The 18771-nt window shown below is 43.1% G+C and overlaps 1 protein-coding gene across 13 annotated transcripts in view; it reads left to right on the top strand.

Moving 5' to 3' along the window:
- The window catches only part of celf6 (CUGBP Elav-like family member 6), a 171210-nt gene extending 157565 nt beyond the window's left edge, over positions 1-13645 (top strand). For all 13 annotated transcript variants that reach the window (XM_042061719.1, XM_042061720.1, XM_042061724.1 and 10 more), the window contains exons 12-13: positions 1053-1205; positions 8325-13645. In XM_042061719.1, the coding sequence (XP_041917653.1) occupies positions 1053-1180 (128 nt within the window). In that variant the 3' untranslated portion in view covers positions 1181-1205; positions 8325-13645. The remainder of the gene's footprint in view (positions 1-1052; positions 1206-8324) is intronic.
- The last annotated feature ends 5126 nt before the right edge of the window (positions 13646-18771 follow it).

Consider the following 18771-nt stretch of genomic DNA (forward strand, 5'->3'; position numbering starts at 1 on the left):
GTGATCAAATCAGCTGGCAGGCGGAAAATTCGGCCCGTCAATCACACCGGGCCCTGATAAGAGCAGACAGCAGGCCTGGCGTGGGAGAGGCTGGAGGCTCGTTCCAGATCCCTGACACTGACACACACATGCACTCACACACACACACACACACACTCACACCAGTGCTCCAAACCGATTTGGTGTGGTGTGGTATACTGCAGACTCATTTCCAGCTCAGGACCCTGGCAAACACACACACACATGTAAAAACATTTAAACACACACACTCCTGTAGACACATTCAAAGAAGGAAATACACACTTGTATGCACCCTGGTGTGGTGGACTGCAGGCTTACTCTGATCCATGAGACTGGTGAGCTTGCGCGCACGCACACACACATACACACACACACACACACACACACACACACACACACACACACTGATACTGAATGCTGTAGGCTCATTCCAACCCTGACAACTGGGAGATAACTCAGAGGACAGGAGTCACATCCTGTTACATGCATGACACACACACACACACACACAGCTGGTAGGAAAAGTACTGCTTAGACACATGCTGTGAAAGAGAGGGCATGGTGTTGATCTGGTGGCAATGATTTGTTTTGTTTTTTTGGCAACTGTGACCAAATGTTTGCTTGAGCATTTTTTTGAGCGTTACATATTTTGTGCAAGGACAGCATATGCGCTCTTCTGTCAGTCGGTCTGTTCTTGCATCTGTGTGTCCCTTAGTGCATCTGTGTGTTTAAATTGGTTGAATTTGTCCCTCTGTCCCTCCTCTGGTACATTAACATAACGTTAACACAGGAAGCCATCAAGCCACACTATCTCACACTATCAAGCTGCTCTATAACTAATTCAATGGCATATCGATCAGAGGGGAGATTGATAGAATTTTTACAGATACCTTATTGTCAATATTTTCACTACCCTCTCTCTATTTCCCTTACCTTTGGTTTCCCATTTTGGTCACTCTCTGGTTCTTCATATCCTCTCTCTCTCTCTCTCTCTCTCTCTCTCTCTCTCTCTCTCTCTCTCTCCATCCTAGGCTTTGTCAGCTTTGATAACCCATCCAGTGCTCAGGCTGCCATCCAGGCCATGAATGGCTTCCAGATTGGCATGAAGAGGCTGAAAGTGCAACTCAAGCGGCCAAAGGATGCCAACCGACCTTACTGACCCTCACGCCACATCCACTTACTAGGTAACAACAACACACACACACACACTCAGACACACACACACACACACACTCACACACACACACACACACACACACACACACACACACACAGCTCTCACTTCCAAAAGCTTTTCTAGAAGAATGACTTATTTATTCCGTAAATAAGTCATGTTTATTTATTTGTCCAATTTTATGGGGGGGTTTTGAGCATATGTTTCCTGGGAAGGGAACCAATGACATTGGTATTAGTGCCTTTTCAGTAATTAAGTAAAAGCATGTCTAAACAAAGACCCAGCATCATAACCTCAACCTGCAGTACTGTCACAGACCTCATACACACACGCGTGCGCACAAAGACACACACCACACACACACACACACACACACACACACACACACACACATACACACACACACATACATACATACATACACACTCACAGAGAGAGAGAGAGAGAGAGAAAGAGAGAGAGAGAGAAAAAGAAATAGAACAAGTTTCTACACAGAAAGAAAAACTAGTCTGCAGTCTCAGTTGGCCGCTCGTCATCCGCGCACGGCTCAGGGGACGCGCTGTCACCCCGCCACCAGCCCCCATCAGTCAGAGCCCTCCGTCAGACAGCAGCCCCCAATGACTGACCGCCAATCCACCTGTCTGCTGCATCCTGGCGATGACACACCGGGCGCCACAGTGGACATCCGCACCGTAAATTGGCACCTTGTTTTCTGTCAGAGACAGTCCGCACCACTATTGGTCCCTCAAGGCCAGCAGGGAGTTTGAGTCCGAGTGATTTGGAGAGTGAGTTCCATAGTCTGGAAACAGCTCATTGTATCAGCTGAAGACTAGATGGGTAGCAGATATGAAATCAAACAAGAGAGCACCTAGGTTTGTTTCTGTGAGAACCTCCTCTAACTACTTCATGTGTACTTTTCACCAGAAATGCTCAGTTGACCCTGAAGCCAAGTGTTCGCCAAATGTCTGGATTGGTGTCAAATTTCATCAGTTATTAGTGCAATTATATACTTAGTGCTATATCCACTTCAGTCAGGTACCCCATAATAATACAACCCCAAATCAAAGTCAAATTTGTCTTCAACATTTGATATGTTGTCTGTGTCCTTTTTGCAACTAAATATGACTTTAAGACATTTGCAGATTATTACATTCTGTTTTTATTCACATTTTACACAACGTCCCAACTTTTTCTGATTTGGGGTTGTAATTTGGGTCTCAGTCTGAGCTCATCCCAAAGTACAACGCACAGACAGGTGCTGCACATGCATGTGTGTGTGTGTATTTCATTCTATCTGTTGTTGTCATATTTTGGCAGGGCAGGATGAGGAAAGGCAGAAATGTTAATGACTGAGAGTCTATCAGTCTCCTCGTTGATTCCTCAGTGGGAACGAATAGGCTGATGTGCAAGCAGTCTCCACTGTCAGGGGGCAGATTGGAAAACATCAGGGCCCTAATTGGAGTGAGAGAGAGAGAGAGTGAGAGAGAGTAAGAGAGAGAGAGAGAATGTGTGAATGTGAGTGATTATATGTGTGTGTTTGTATGTGTGTGCTTGTGTATTTGTGGGTATGTCTATATTGGTGTGTGTGTGTGTGTGTGTGTGTGTGTGTGTGTGTGTGTGTGTGGGCAGGGGGCGGGGCTGAGAGCAAGGAGCTAGGGGGCTATTTGATGTTGCACTAATGGCGAGGTCTAAGAAAGCTTCAGGGACCAAGCCCATCATTACCAGACTCCCGGTCAGGTGCTGACAACACTCATTTCAAACTCCACTGTGCCTTTCTCCTAAGCCAGCGGGAAACTTTGTGTTTGTGGTGTGTGTGTGTGTGTCTGTGTGTGTGTCTGTTTGTCTGTGTGTGATAATGGAAATGAATTGTGTGTGTATGTATCTGTATGTTAGTGTGTGTAATCTCTTGCTATTGCCTTGGCTGTTAGGGTTTGTTTGTGTCGGGGTGAGTCTGAAGTCTTTGGAAATAAGTGCACATTGTCTACAAGTATATGTTGTTAGTGTTTCATCCCATATTTTGTCTGTGTTCTTGCTTTCTCCCCCTCTCACTTCCCCTGGGTGTGTGTGTGTGTGTGTGTGTGTGTGTATGTGTGTGTGTGTGTGTGGATGTGTGTGCATGTGTGTTTCTTTGGGGATAAAGACAACAAACAAGCTAAAAACTTGATGTTTGCTAGTCCAGGGGAGAGACACAAAAATGTTTGGCTGTCTGTATTGTGTGTGTGTGTGTTAGAGTGCGGTTCGGGCCGCAAATTTCTGTCCGAACCCGGTCCGCGTTTGACAGAGTTGCGTCCGAACCCGACCCCGACACGCATTTTCATTTTTATGTCCGAACCCGACCCAAGCCCGACGCAGATGATGCCTCAGTTATTCCCATGCTAGTGATTAAACGTTCACGTTTGTGGATAGCCTGTCTTTTTAGCCCATTAAACGGAACACACAACAAATGGAATTGTCTACAGAATCAGATGAGCATGCACGCACGCAGGTCACACACAGCGCACATTAACACAAGAGGCCCAAGCAAGCATAGCCTATTAAAATAGAATTCTAGTCTTACCATTGACGAAAAGTCTTGAAATGAACTGCAACAGTCTTTGAAACTACAGTGCCTCTGTCACTGATCCATATGCAGCATCGACGTTACAGTAGCCTAATTGGGGCAACTCGAGGAAATCCTCATCCAGTTTAAAGAGACGACCTTATAGCCTACCGGTAGCCTATGTCTTTACCACAGTATGCAACGCAAATAATCTTAAAATCTCCTGATAGGTTAGGTCTTTTTTACATTTTACTTTATTCTCAAAAAACAAACGTTTGCATCATGTAAAGCAGACCTGTTGGTTACCCAACATAATAAGACATTTTAAATGTAAAGCTTTCAATGCATATCGCCCCCATGTGTCCGAACCCGAACCGAACCCGACTATAATTTCTAAATTGTCCGAACCCGACCCGAGCCCGATGGACCCGGGTAGCTACACTCTAATGTGTGTGTGTGTCTGTGTGTGTGTGTGCGTGCATGATTGTGCACATACAGTTGGTGTAAATTAGTGTATTTGTCCATGGGTGTCTTGTGTGTTAGATTAAATGTGTATGCATACAGTAGGTGGTATGGAATATCTGTTTGAATTAGTGTATAATTGTTTGTGTGTGCGCAGCAACTGAACATAGCAAGAAACAAGATTTTCAGAGGATGATCTCAGGAGGCAGTGGTGTACATCCTCTGACCCTGAGCTTTGCACCGCCATTATAAAACTGGGCTCTCTCTCTCTCTACCTCCTTTCATTTTTATTACATTTCAGTGGTGTGTGGGCCTCTCAGAGGTCAGGGTTTTATATAACTCGACTCTACTCCCCCCAGACTAGGCTCTGAATGTAGATGTGTCTGGTGCCTTATGAAACAGTCTCATAGTCCCAAGGCAAGAGTTCTACTGCTAGGACATCAGTAGATAAATGAAAACCTAATCAGGTCTCTCTCTGTGTTTATATGTGTGTGTGTGTGTGTGTGAGTGTGTGTGTGTGTGTGTGTGTGTGTGTGTGTGTGTGCATGTATACTACCACCCTCTAAGCTCCCACTGCTGTTTCTAGCATGGCCAGTGTGAGTTGTTCATAATTCTGCCGGTGTGCCGTTGCTGTGTGTGTCTTGAGGAGGAAGTCGCCTCCTTGTCACAGCTCCACAAGTCTGTGCTCAACCGCAACGACATGACAAGTGTGTGGGTGTGATTTCGCAGACAGTTTGGAAACTGTGTCTAAAGGTACTTCACACTGAAGCAGAGACAGCCAACAGAGAGGAAGAGAAAGACAGAAAGAGAAAGAGAGAGAGAGAGAGAGAGAGAGAGAGACTTACCTTTGTACTGACATAAGACTAATTTGAGGACAAGAGAAGTGGGAGTAAAGAAAAATCCAAAGGAGAAAGTAGAATGACTTTGGGCTGTTGGGCTGTTTGTTTTATTTTTTGCCATATTTATTTTTGCATATACTTGCTATAAACACTACCACCAAAATAACTGAAGAGAGAGTGAGGAAGAGGGAACTGAAAGGGACTTAGAGGGAGGCAAGTCAAGAGGGAACATATAGAGACACACACACACAACCACAGGTCGCAGGTAAAGATGCTTGGGGGTTTTGTTGCTGTGTGGATGACTTTGGCGATGAGTTGGAGATTGACGGAGAAGGAGCAGCAGCCGATGGCGCAGGCATGTAAACACCCACAGACACCCAGAGACACGCGCTCCTCTGTGGGGGAGAGACCTGTCTGCTGCTGCTGACGGCTCTGATTCACTCTTGTTTTCTCCCTCCCTCCCCTTCACTCCTGTCCGTGCTGTTTCATTGTTTGACTCATTGACTCATTCCCACTGACAGCGATAATAACTGGCCTCATTTGATTCCCGTCAGCCTCGGAATCCATGAGGCCGGAACAAATGGGGCTCGTCACATATCCGTTCTTCTTGTCGTCTCCCTCCTACTCCTCCTCCTCCTCCCCCACCTCTCACCCCATCCTTTTCTTCTGCTCCTGACCAATCTGCTGCTAGCAGGGGCGGGGCCAGTAGGCCAGTCAACCAATCATAGACCCAGACGGCTTGTGTAGCCCCTCCCAGCTACCTTGGGAGGAAGGAGAGTGGCGCCCGGCCTGTAAGTTTCACTCTCGTGGAGTCACGTGACCTATTGGCTGGTCTGTGGTGGCGTGGCATGATGTGCTATTGGTATGTTTCACTCCCATCTCTCTACATCTGTCTGTTTCGCTATACACATCTCTATTCTCTGTGCACTGAAGGCATATATATATATATACATATATATTTATATTTATTTTGTGGTTTTTGTTTGGCAAGTGGTGAAGTGAGTTGCCGTGGAGATGGCTCTCTGGTAGTTCATGGGTGTTGTAGTTCTCTTTGCCGTGCTGGTTGGTTGGTGGTGGCTGTAAAGGACGTGAATTTTGACCCTTCTGGCTGTTGTGAAGTGGCCTTGTGTGTGTTGTGAACTTTGGTGTATATGGATATTCCATAATCTGTATCCCTATGTCTCTTTCTCTCACTCTTTTACACACATACTGTACACAGGGTGGATTATATTGAAGTTTGGTATTTTACTGTATGTTTGCTTAAATCAGATTAAAGAGTCAAATGAATTGCTCATTCTGAAATTTCTTAAATATTCATCAGAGGACCCTCAAATAACTAAATGTTTTTGCTAATATGCTAATAAACCTCTGCCAACAGAAAATGGTTATGAGATTTTCTTAAGGCTGTTTTTGCCAGACAAATGGAAAGCCTTTTCAACTAATCTATATTTCAACTTAAAAATAGTAACAAATTGAAGGCTTTAACACTGATACAAAGCTTAAAAAGGTACCTCTAGGGCCCCCTTGGAAGAGTGAATCTCTGTGAGAGTTAGTACAAGCTTACAGCGCACCAGTGATTTTTGCTAGGATGCTGCTATAACCACAGCAAATATGCCCAAAGGAGACAAACAATAGCCTGTTAGTAGGAATCAGAAAAAATGAAGCTAATGGAAGAAAGAGAAAATAAAAAATAATGGCCAGACCTGAGGCCACTTCATCAGGTAAGATGTAAGGCATATTTTTTTAGTGCAAATAGGCCTGTCCTTCAGGCTGGACCTGATAAGATGTCATTTCTATTCAACTGGACACCCAGTTTCTGCAGGGAGGCCCCGGGCCCTTTGGTATGCCTAGGGTGGGCAGGACTCCAGGCCCCAGGGACAGTTAGTGGCCAGAACAGTCTCCTGCTCTAGAACAGTCTGACATCTTTGTGTTAATATTAATATTTTTTCTCACCTTCTTTCTTTCTTTCTTTCTTTCTTACTTTCTTTCTTTCTTACTTTCTTTCTTTTTCATTCTATCTCTTTCTTTTTTTCCTTCTTTCTTCCATCCGATCTTGCCCTTCTTTGTTTTTGCTCTTCCTTACAGTACTTTCCACCTCCTTTTTCTGTTTCTTGTTTGCCTCAGAATACGTGGAGGTGCAGTAGGCTACCAACAAAATCACAACCACAAGCCCTTTGAAATACTGTATACCGCATGGCCACCTCTGAAGCAGAAACTACTCTGATGTTCTTGGAGTCTTAAGTAGTGTTTTCATTGAGAAGTGCGTTTTGGGGTTGCTGCTGTTTTAAAGTGCCAGCATGAAGGTTTTATTTACAGTGACTCTTTGCTGAAAATGAATTAATCCTGGACGTCTACAATCAAGTCAGATAACACAAAGACTTAGCTCAAATGGTCCCTCTGGCCTCTACTGAAAGGGTAGAAAAAGACTAAAGAAGAAAGACAAAAAAAGAGACACATCTTTGTGAGTCTAATAGCAGATCTATTATAACATTTTAACAAGTCTTTCCTCCAGAAAAAATAGGAACAAAGAGAAGTTCACTTTATGTCCTAGAGAATGAAATAAATGGATTCGTTCCATGTTCTGACTGCAAAGGCATTCCATTCTCATGTGATTCTCTCTGTGGGGATCATCTAAAGAATTACTCCACAGTGGTTCCTTCAGAGTTTCAGCTGCAGAACCCTGGAAATGCACGGAGCCACAGCTTCAAACTGGAACACTGCCCACCTCAGGTTTCCATCGTCTGTTGGCCAAGCATTTACTGAATCTGCTCATACTCTCTCCTGATTTCCCTGCCAGATTACAAACTAACAGCATAAAACAGCAGCTGAATAAATTACTTTTTACCCTCGCATTCCCTGAATTATTTATTATTGAGGAACCATTTTTGTTATTATGTAGTGATGTAGCCATCACTATCCCATAACGCAAACCTTTAGCATGTCTATCCCCACTCCCTTGTCTGTGGAGAGATCAGATGATGTTAGGAGATGAGTGGCGTTTCAGATCCTCTCCAAACAGACCTATAGGAATACACAACCCCTTAACGGCTCATCTGGGGTAGTGACTTGACTGACAGGTGAAACTCCTCCAACGCCCTGTAACATTCCGTTTCTCCCTCCCTGGCTTTGTAGTTTGTGCACTGGTTGTCGTTTCAGTGAATTTTGTGAGGTGGGAGAAAACTGATTGTAGTACTGTGTAATGTGTTACATACTCACATAATCAACTCGTTCGCTCTCTCTCTCTCTCTCTCTCTCTCTCTCTCTCTCTCTGTCTCTCACTATTTTACAGGATGAAGGGCCACAACTCCTTATTTCCACAAGTGCAGTATAAGTACAAGACTTTTCGCTCTGCTACATATCACAAGAGAAGGGTGGTCCCTTGACTCTACGGGGAAGATTTTAAAAAACGGGCGGCTGAGACAGAGAGGAGGAAGGAACATGGAGATTCTTTTCTTGGCAGTTTTTTTTTCCTTTTCATTTTTTAAACCCCCTCAGTTTGCTTTGGCATCTGTGAAAGAGGATGTTTTGCAGAGACCAAATTTTTGCTGCTGTTTTTAGAAAGGAGGAGAATCTTTATAGACACATTATGCTCAAAGCATGCATTCTGACAGATATAGAGTCGCGCGCAGACACATACACAACACACACACACACACACACACACACACACACACAGACACACACACACACACACACACACACAATCAGACTCACTGATTCCCACTTACAGACAGACAAATATAGACATGACCACAATATGCACAGTATTTTGAAAACCTGCACATATATGAACATGTGTGTGTGCCAGTGTACAAATAAACATAAACAGCACATATAATATCCAGATTGCACACATACACACACACACAAACACACACACACACACACACACACACACACACACCAGCCTGCTGCCATTTTGGTTTTTTGTGCCTACACAGGTGTCGTGCTCTGAGCCAGAGCTCGCTCTGGATCGCCAGTACAGAGAAGAGGAGAATCCAGGATAATTAACATGCATCATTCCTTAGGATATAGGGACCAAAGGACTAAAAAAAAAAAACGCTTTTTAAAAAGAATATAAATATATGACTATAAATATATATAAATATATATATATTTAAAAAACACTCTTACCTTGTAGCTGCAAGTATTCCAATTTAGTAGTAGTCAAGAGAAAATCCTTAATTCAGTAACCAGTAGCCTAATTAAGGTAAAAAAAAGAGGAAAAGTATGTATTTAAGACAAACATGAAGTGGAGCTGGGATATGTTGCTCTGGTAGCTGTTTTTTGCACCAGGTGGTAGATTAGGGGAAACAATGTAGATTAGAAATGTAGATTTGCTAATTTTGCTGTAGTTTTTTTTTCTTTTCATTTCTGTTTTCTAAAGTTAAAAATATAATAATACTTGAACTTGTACAGAAAACGGAAAAAGGACAAAACGAAACAAACCTGTTGAAGTTAAGAAGATTAGCAGTTTTCGTCCTGCGGACAGCTGCAGTCCTCTGCTGTTCAGCCACTGGATAGACAACTTGACAAAATACACATGCCAGAACACAGACAGACAGTCTATAAAGGAACTGTTTGGAAAAGAGGACAAAAAAGACAAAAAAACAAAAAAAAACAACGAAAGACCATCTAGATGTCTGTACTGGACAGGGTGCAGGGCTTCCCACAAGCCTCTGAGTTCAAGCGACAATCCACTGTAAAGACCAAGCGAAATGGACATGGTGACTTTTCTTTTGCTTCTGTCCTTTGTTTTTTCCTCCTTAAGCTGTTTTGTACTATGACAAGGAGAGAGTTGTCAAGAAACTGATCCAAGAAGGGGCACTGGATTTCCTAAAACAGAGCACATGGATGAGAAGAAGGTGGGATGAACTGTTAAAACTGCCTGATGAATGGACTCATCACCATCCTCCTCATCATCAACTTATCCATATGCTGAGTGAAAAACAAAAATAATACTATAAAACAAAACAATAAAAATAACGTATGACATATAAAAGGCACACTTACCTACACAAAGATGTTTGGAGCCGCTGATACCATTGCAAAACCCATATGCTCTAGAGGTACTTGTCATATAAAAATACCCAGAGCCTTTCTACCGAACTGACCCATATGTACCATACAACACACATTTGGTTTGTGGTGGAAAAACAGAGACAAAGCTTTTGAGAACTCATTTTAGCTTACTAGAGTGAACTGATGTAAATGCCACTTTTAAACCTGCTCTCTCTCTCGACTTCCTTCTTGAGGAGAAACTCTTCTGTTGTCTCGACATGATGCAGCCTGAGCGTTTGCCATGTTCAGTGTGACGGGGATAGACCAGAAGCACTTCACCTGCCTACTCTACTGTACCCTGTCCTCCAAGCACCATCACTACATTCCAAGCTGAACTTTGCTGTCACCCTTAAAGTGTGACTTCATATGAAGTTCATTTGACCCTGTCCAAACCCTCGTCTCCCCATGTTTAAGCTTTTTTTTTTTTTTTTTTTTTTTTGCCAACAATGATGGATGTCAGCCTGCCAGGCACTAAATCAGTATTTTTGTCCTTCTGTATGTTGTTTATTCTGCTAAAGATTCAAGATTTTGAAAGAAAAGAAAAAAAAAACAGTCTCTCTCTGTTCCAAAGGTTTGCTTCTCAGTTTGTGTACAGTCACGCTCAAGAACTAGTCCCCCTACCCCTGAAGCCTCCTGAGATCCACAGAGAAAAGATTAAAAGTTAGAACAGTGAGTGTGTGTGAGAGTATGCATCTGTGTGTGAGAGAGAGATAGAGAGAATGAGAGAGAGAGAGAGAGAGAGAGCTTTGGATGAGCTGGAGAGGAGGCAGAGGTAACAAGGATGTCAACAACCAAACCTCACCTCTCCTCTGCCCTATGATCAACCAGCATGCCAGCATATATAGTGTGGCCTTCATCCTTTACTATTGCTGAGGAACTCTCCTCTCCCTCTCATTCCTGATCGCCACCCCAAGGGACCAAATCTGTGCCATCCCAACAATCCGTAGCCTTTACTTTTGCCCAGAGGCCAGCGACTGCATCTGCGAGGAAAAAAAACGTGATTGCAAGAGGACCTAAAACCAACAAACGAACCAGTGTTTCAGAAAGATGCCTGCAGCCTGTGTCTACATTTGTGTGTGTGTTTACCTAGGAGACGACGCATTCCAAATCACAACGTCTCAAACAGGGAAAACACACCAAGCTTTACCGCACTGACCCCCAACCCCCCCCCCACCTGGAGCGCACAGGCAACGCCATCGTTGTATCCTATCACGGATCTCTAGAAATGCAGATCAGCAAGTTAGCCAACACAGCTCAGCACTTTGTTTCTCCCTTTCTTTCTGCAGTTTTGTTTCCCCTCTCTGTGTTGTTTGCTGTAACGGTTTTGGTTCGTTTGAAATGCTCCCCTGTAATCACATTCTTTTCCCTGCGCCATGTTTCCATGTCATTGACTGAAGTGATGTACCTAGAGCGTATAAGTAATTACATGCTGTAATTAGTTATCAATCTATATGTGCCTGCCTGCCTAAGTGTGTGTGAACCTCTGGAACAGTGTTTCAATCTGGAGACCTCATTCCATAGCTCTCGCTTGCAGTCCCTGCCACGGCATTAGTCACGGTTGTTCAACTACCCCCACCACTCCCCAAGTGCGTCAGCAAACACGCACCTCTATACATTAACACCAGCCGAGCGAGTAGATGAGTAGATCATCTGCATAATCACACAGACCGAATTACCATTGAGATCTCAGTCCCTGAATAGTCTCCCCAATGACGAGTGCGAGATTAGGGAGAATTATACTCCAAACAGGTCCGACGCCAGCAACCGCAGTGGCAGTGCGAGAGTGAGTACCACATTGCAGGTCACAGTAAAGGGATTTAGACTGAAGAGTGAAGAGTGAACCGAAGCTCATCAATATCACACCACATCGCTAATAACCTCTCTTTTTTCTTTACTTTAGTGGGATAGGGCGTGAAATGCATTGACGTTGTTCATGTGTTTGGGGTTCAGAGACATTTGGAGAGAGCTGAGGGATTGAGGGGTCTGAGTCTGAAACATTGTGCCAGAGCGAAGGGGAAAAGAACCTAGCGCTGACAATTTAGGGGCAAGTCTGGGCACAAACCATTGGAAATCCACTGAATATCCTGCAGTTGTGCAGCACAGCTGCAATATGGCCTTTTTCTATTATGTCCCAGCTTTCAGCACGTAATTGTCTGTCTCATCCAGCTCCACAAAGCTTTCCATTTCTGCAGACACCTGTGTGTATTATGTTCTCTTTCCAGGACTGTATTACTGCTGGGACACCTATGAAGCACAGAGTATTGTTCAGCACTGACCGAGATATGGTGAAGCACAGATGATGTTTTTTCATTCCTTCTTTTTTTGTTTGTTTTGTTTTCTTTATTTTCCTGTTTTCTTTTTCAGTACTGAAAGTGACTTACTTTGAAAACAACGTCCCAGTGTAATGGTCTTCTGTGACCTCTAATTGCCTTCTGAAACCTTAGTGAAAATAACTAGCACTTAACTAGCCTTTGCCCATTAGACCTACTGTACAGAACTACACAAGGTATCAGTGACGTAGGACGCTAAACAAATGCTTCTTTTTAAGTTTACAGGACTGCTTGCTTTCTGTCTCGCCATATTATGTTAGTGTTACGTGATTAAAAATAATTGAATCAATAGGGTATCAAATCTAATGTCCCCAGCATCAGAAGTCTTAAGTCTCAGAAGCTTTTTATCCCAACAGCCATCAGATACTAAAGCAGTTATTGGCCTTCACAGATCCTTGGTACAACATGCTGCGCATTTGCGACTGCTGCCATCTGTACGTTAGTGTTGTATTCTGCTTCAAGTTTTGTTTAGGCTTGGTTGTTGATTGGCCACTGGAGGAAATCCCCTATGTACAGTACAAGGAACACCTGTTCTGTGTATATATCTGAAAAACCTGTTAGCTTAGCTTTCAGTGTGGCCACTCTTTCTGAGGACCGCTTCAGCTAGCGCTCATCCAAGGAATCCTTGAAAGAGATCATGTGCTCCACTCCTTCTAAATCAGACTTGGAGTTAAGGGCTGATGGCACCACCACTGTAGGTGTTCCTAGTCTGATCTGTCTCTGTGTTTCATAGTGAGGAGGAGAGGACCATGCACAGTAGGCTGAAGTAGGAGACATCACATCATAAATGTCACAGACACACACACACACACATAGAGACACAGTCCGATAACTGCACACAAACACATATTGAATCAGAGATCTGTTCCACAAGGCCAGTCTTATTACTCCAGCTCCCAAGAGAGGAGGCTGGTGTAGCATCCAGTGAAAACAGAATGGCACTAAACAAACACTCAAAAATGAAGGACTAAGTGTGTGTGTGTGTGTGTTGGGGGATAGAAAAGCTGTTAGAATTTAGTTTGTTTATTCACCACTGTTTACTTTTGTTCTTATTTTAACCACTGAAACTGCCTGTGAAGCTAATAGATGCTACACCCTCCAGGTCTGAACCCTGTGGACAGGCAGTGGCGCACCATTACTCAAACACTGCTGACCAATAGAATCTAAGCTACAGAGGTGGCCTTGCTTTGCTCAGGACTTACAGTGCAGGCTTGTAGAAGATACACAAACAGCCTAATGGTGCAGGTTAAACCGTGTTGTCATTTTTCATTTGTTTGATTGTTTTGTTGTTTTGCCATCTTTGTGTTGCATCTTTTACTGTTTTTATCCCTCCAACTTTCAATGAAATGTGACTGCCTTCTGATGGCATGCTAAGAAACAGACTAAGCTGAGAAAATGCATTCTACGTCTGTGCCTGTTAGCAAGCTAATCATGTATTTCCTGTTAGCAGGCGGCATTTTTACAGTGTTTCTGTTGGGTTTTTGATATTGTATGTCCAAGCGCATACAGTACTCCACAGGGCATATCTCTCCCTCAGACATTCAGCATGATGGCATGGGCTATGGAGATGAATGTTTAGTTAGTTAGTTAGTTAAGATGGCCACGAAGGTTGATATGGTGTGTGGGTGTGTGTGAGAGAGAGAGTGTGTGATAGAGAGAGCATAGATCCCACACTCTATTCCCCTAGGGCATTGAACACTCGCCCTAAAATAGCAGTGATTGTCAAGGAAAGGAAGTAAAATGTAATTGACTGAAAGTGGGGAGATAATTAAAGGATCCTGTTGGACAGGAGGGAGAAATTAATGCTCTTCACTTAATGGCTGCTTTAGGATAAAGACTTTGCGAAAGAAAGAGAGACGACAGAAGAAGCGAAGGAAGAAAGAGAAAGTCATCTTCTCGGTTTAGCACAATGTTCGCTCTGTCTTTGGCTCTTTTTGTGTCCCTTTCTCTCTCAGAAAATAGGCAGAATGTGAGGGTATAGTGGAAGGGGTGGGTGCTAGTTCCGAAGCTCCACAAATTCACTCATATACTCAGGGCATCAGCAACAATGATGTCACGAATTGCGGAACCTTCCGGAAACTCGGAGCCCGGTCCTGATTGGCTGGAGGAGAGACAGGAAGTCCACTGAAAACCCAGAAGGAGGGTGGACTCCTTAGTCCTCTAAGACTAAGCGGGCATAGAAACGCAGATAGCAGGAGTGTTTAGCCAACAACAAAAGTTAAGGTGTGGGGTGGGATAGGAGAGGAAGGTAGCTCAGAAACATCCAACACAAGCATTTTCCCATCAGGTCATCATGTAACTTGAAAGGAACAAAGGGGGAAAGCCTTTGATCCCACCACAAACACAGTAAAAGAGACAACAACCAAATGTGCAATCATGTCTGACAACAAAGCTGAGATTCAAATCAAAGTGGTGAAGACCTTTTTTATCTTTTCATGTAAAAAAGTGTAAAAAATAAACAAATAAATAATTAATAAAATTATATTAAAAAACACTTAGAGACAGTCTTAGAAGCGTTGTACAGAGACCCTGATGACAGCCAGGCTGTGATGGATCATGATGTCAGTCCAGTGTATCCTGATCAGCACAGGAAACCAGGGAAGAGGTCCAGCGACACTTCCTGGGTCATTTTATGACAGTGTACAGTTCAATTTTTGCTCTTTGTTTAAAACAAACACAAAAAAAAATATCATTAAGTGTAGAAAATAGAGGTAAAAAAAAGTGTAGATGATTTTAGCAATTTTTTGTTTTGTTTTTGTTATCCCGAGGCTCCTTAAAGGGCGAGAAGGCGGAACTCGCTCGTTAGCACTGTTCTGTTTACAAGAATAGCACATGAGATTTCTGACAGCAGGAAGATTGCCAGCGCAGGAGCCTAGGCTTGGCTTGACCCAAACCTGCCCGATCCCCCCTGACCCAGCCAGAGGCTCAAAGTGTATAGTCTGCTCCCCATAGTCTGCTCCAGGCTGGCATCACTGCGCTGCCACACCCCACCACCGACACTGGCAAGGCTCGGCAGGCAGACGGGCATTCCGAATGAGGGTAGCTAGCGAGTCTCTCTGCCAGGGTGTCCAAGTTACCATACCAAGGTGATAAGAGATGCTTTATCCAGGTGTGTGTTTATCCATCATTCTTTAGAATGGGGCAACGGGGTAAACTGGCACACCTGGGCACAGTAGAATCAACATGCCAGGGTGTCAGCATGAATCGTGTTCCACACAGCCTACCCATACGCCCTTGGCTCATCTCATAGCTTCTTGTGTAAATAAAATATAGCTTATTTTTCAATTATGTTTCAGCCTTCCTTATAGGACGTAAGATAAATCATGTTCAATGGATTCAATGTTCAAAGTCAAAAGAAGAAAAAAAAAATACAAAATTAAAAGAGATTAAATGAATAGTTAATATATTTCACTGAGTTTAAGAGAGGGAAATTATGAAATAATTTATCAGAAAAAAAGGCTGTAGAGAGAATCATTTTATTTCTATGTTGAAGTGCTGATTTTAAAATGAACTTTTATATTAATGCTGGACAAAGGTAGTCTTATTCCTCATTGATTTGCCTTTCCTACATTTATTTTCTCCTCTCCCCTTCTTTATTTTTTTATCTGTCGAAGCTGGGATAAGCCCAACTGTTACAAGGTGTACTCTAGCATGGCCTGAGGATACAAGCTGAAAATGAAATGAACAAATCCCTTAAAATCCTTCAAAAATTGACCACTTATAAAGGTTTTCCCTAATAAGACGGGGAGCTCATTTGTAGTGTGAATTAAGAGGCCGCGTTGTATGGAAATCAATGGGGGAGAAGGAGGGGAATGTTTGAAGGGGATACAGACACCCACAGATGAATCCTCCATATAATTCAAGCGGATTAAAAAAATCAATCAGCTCTATGTGATTGGGTATTCAAAATGCTCCTTTTGTTCCTCACGGAGGGGGGGTTGGGGGGTGGGCAAAACATTTGATGCTGAGCGCTTTACTTGATATCTAAAGCTGTGATTTAACATTAGCTCTAAGTATAAGTATAAGTATATATACTCTTTTGATCCCGTGAGGGAAATTTGGTTTCTGCATTTATCCCAATCCGTGAATTAGTGAAACACACTCGGCACACAGTGAGGTGAAGCACACACTTATCCCGGCGCAGTGAGCTGCCTGCAACAACAGCGGCGCTCGGGGAGCAGTGAGGGGTTAGGTGCCTTGCTCAAGGGCACTTCAGCCGTGCCTACTGGTCGGGGCTCAAACCGGCAACCCTCCGGTTTCAAGTCCGAAGCGCTAACCAGTAGGCCACGGCTGCCCCACACAGCTCTGTGGTAAAACCTCACTTTTGACTGGCTAATGAGTTAGCCTCTCTGCTTTTATGTTCTTCCCCCTTTTGTTTTAATCCATTTTGAGGGGCGAGTAAGAGACAGAGAGAGAGATAGTGGAAAAGGAAGACGTGACATATCTCCCCCGCATATCTGTGCTGCCCATGGGCAGCCAATAGCAGTTACAGACTCCGACATAACTCCTACCGAGGTCTATTTTCAGCAGTTTGTCACTTATCTTCTGGGATATTGTTGTTCCTGCATTTGGGGTTGATTGAAATGCCATCAAAGACAATGTGCCAATATGAGAGAGAGAAAAACCCATAACGGCATGTCATATTAACCTATGGTCTAGACAGCCTTAAACACAGCCTGCTCTCTCCGACAATGCTGCCTGTTAAACCTTGTCAGATGCAATCTGATTATGCCAATGCTTTTTATTATTCACCTGTATTGATATCTCTTTGATATGCATGCTCCTGTTTTATTTCAGTTCCTTTGTGCTGCCTCCCTAGGCATCTCCGTGACAGGGAATACTAACGAGAATACTGTCAGTTGCCCGAATTGCTCTGTCAGCTTTGCCTCAATCCCACTTCTGACATGAATGATTTGGTTCATTTTTTTCTCCATTGTCATAGGTTACAAGGACCAAATTTTTAAACAGAGGGAACCAAAAGAGTTGTTTTACCCTGTTTAAGAAAATGAAAGTCACTGAGTTGACAGTTTGGGGGTGAAAAGAAAACAAACAAACAATGGTTTTGAATATTCTGCAGCACAGATACAAAAATACTGCATTCCCAGCTTCATGTTATTGTTTAAAGGCATTTTTACACACCATACAGTTGTATGCAAAAGTTTGGGCACCTCTGTGGGAGATGATAGATTTTGTTATTTTTTAGGTAAAAAGACATAAATAGAACCCTTTAAGGAAACAAGTGTTAAACAAAGGTTGTCATCATTGCTGTGTTAATACTGACTTAAATGAAAAGTTAACAGCAATTGTGCCATGTGTGAAAGTTTGAGTACCCTAATATGTCAGAATTTAGGGACTTGCCTTAGGCAGATATTAAAGCGTGCAAAAGACTAACTAATTTCCCCTTTCTATTCCATCAAAATTACTTCTGAGTTTTGAGATATGTTGGTGTCTTAATGGTGTTTAAAATATATCCACTAGGGATGCACGATATATCGGCGGCCGATATATTATTAGCCGATAAGTGAAATGAAAATGAAAATATTATTATCGGTCCGTTAACAGAATTCAATTTAAAGTCCTAATTTAGGCCTATGTAAGGTCTGTCCTGCTACACTGAGCTACTTGAGCTTGGTTGGCTATACTTTTTCCTCAATATAATGTTAGCGGTGTGAATGTATTTCACCACTCTAACAAAATCGGTGGATATAAGTTCATTTGGGAATCTGTGCATCTCAAAATCTTCTCGTGAATGATCCGCCATTTACTGTAACCTTAACAGAGCGGAGCTCAGCCCTATCTAAAGTCGTCTTGTGCTGGTGTGTTTGCACTTTACCGCGCTGGTCGGGGAAACAAATAAACAAACTCGTTAGTGAGACGAGTACATAAGTAGGCCTAGTTCTAAGTTGTGTTTTAGTATTATATTTGTATTACTTTAGCTTGGGTTTTGTATAATTACCTGGAAATATGCTAACCATTCGTGCTTCAGTTCCAGACAGGTCATCATAATAAGTTATTAAAAAGTTCGGGGCTAACGCCTTTCATTTCTGCTGCAGCAGGTTGTGCGCAACAGAGTAGACGGACATAAGATCCAGTCTGAGGAGTTGCAGCTTTATTCAGTTACCCGCAGTTGAAACTAAACCTAAGTTTCCCTCACAAACTCTGATTTGGTCTCTATACTGTAGCTTATTCCAAGCTGAGCCGTTTATGAGCGTTTAGTCCTAAATGCAAACGATTCAAACTCTCTAGCCACTCACTCGCAATTCACTGACGTCAGGTTCACTTAAAGGAGCCACACATTCTGTAGGGCTAGGCTACTGTTATGTTGTTGACTGCCGTACTATTGAG

This window comes from Alosa sapidissima, chromosome 14 (genome assembly GCF_018492685.1).
Source record: "Alosa sapidissima isolate fAloSap1 chromosome 14, fAloSap1.pri, whole genome shotgun sequence".
NCBI classification, from domain to species: domain Eukaryota; kingdom Metazoa; phylum Chordata; class Actinopteri; order Clupeiformes; family Clupeidae; genus Alosa; species Alosa sapidissima.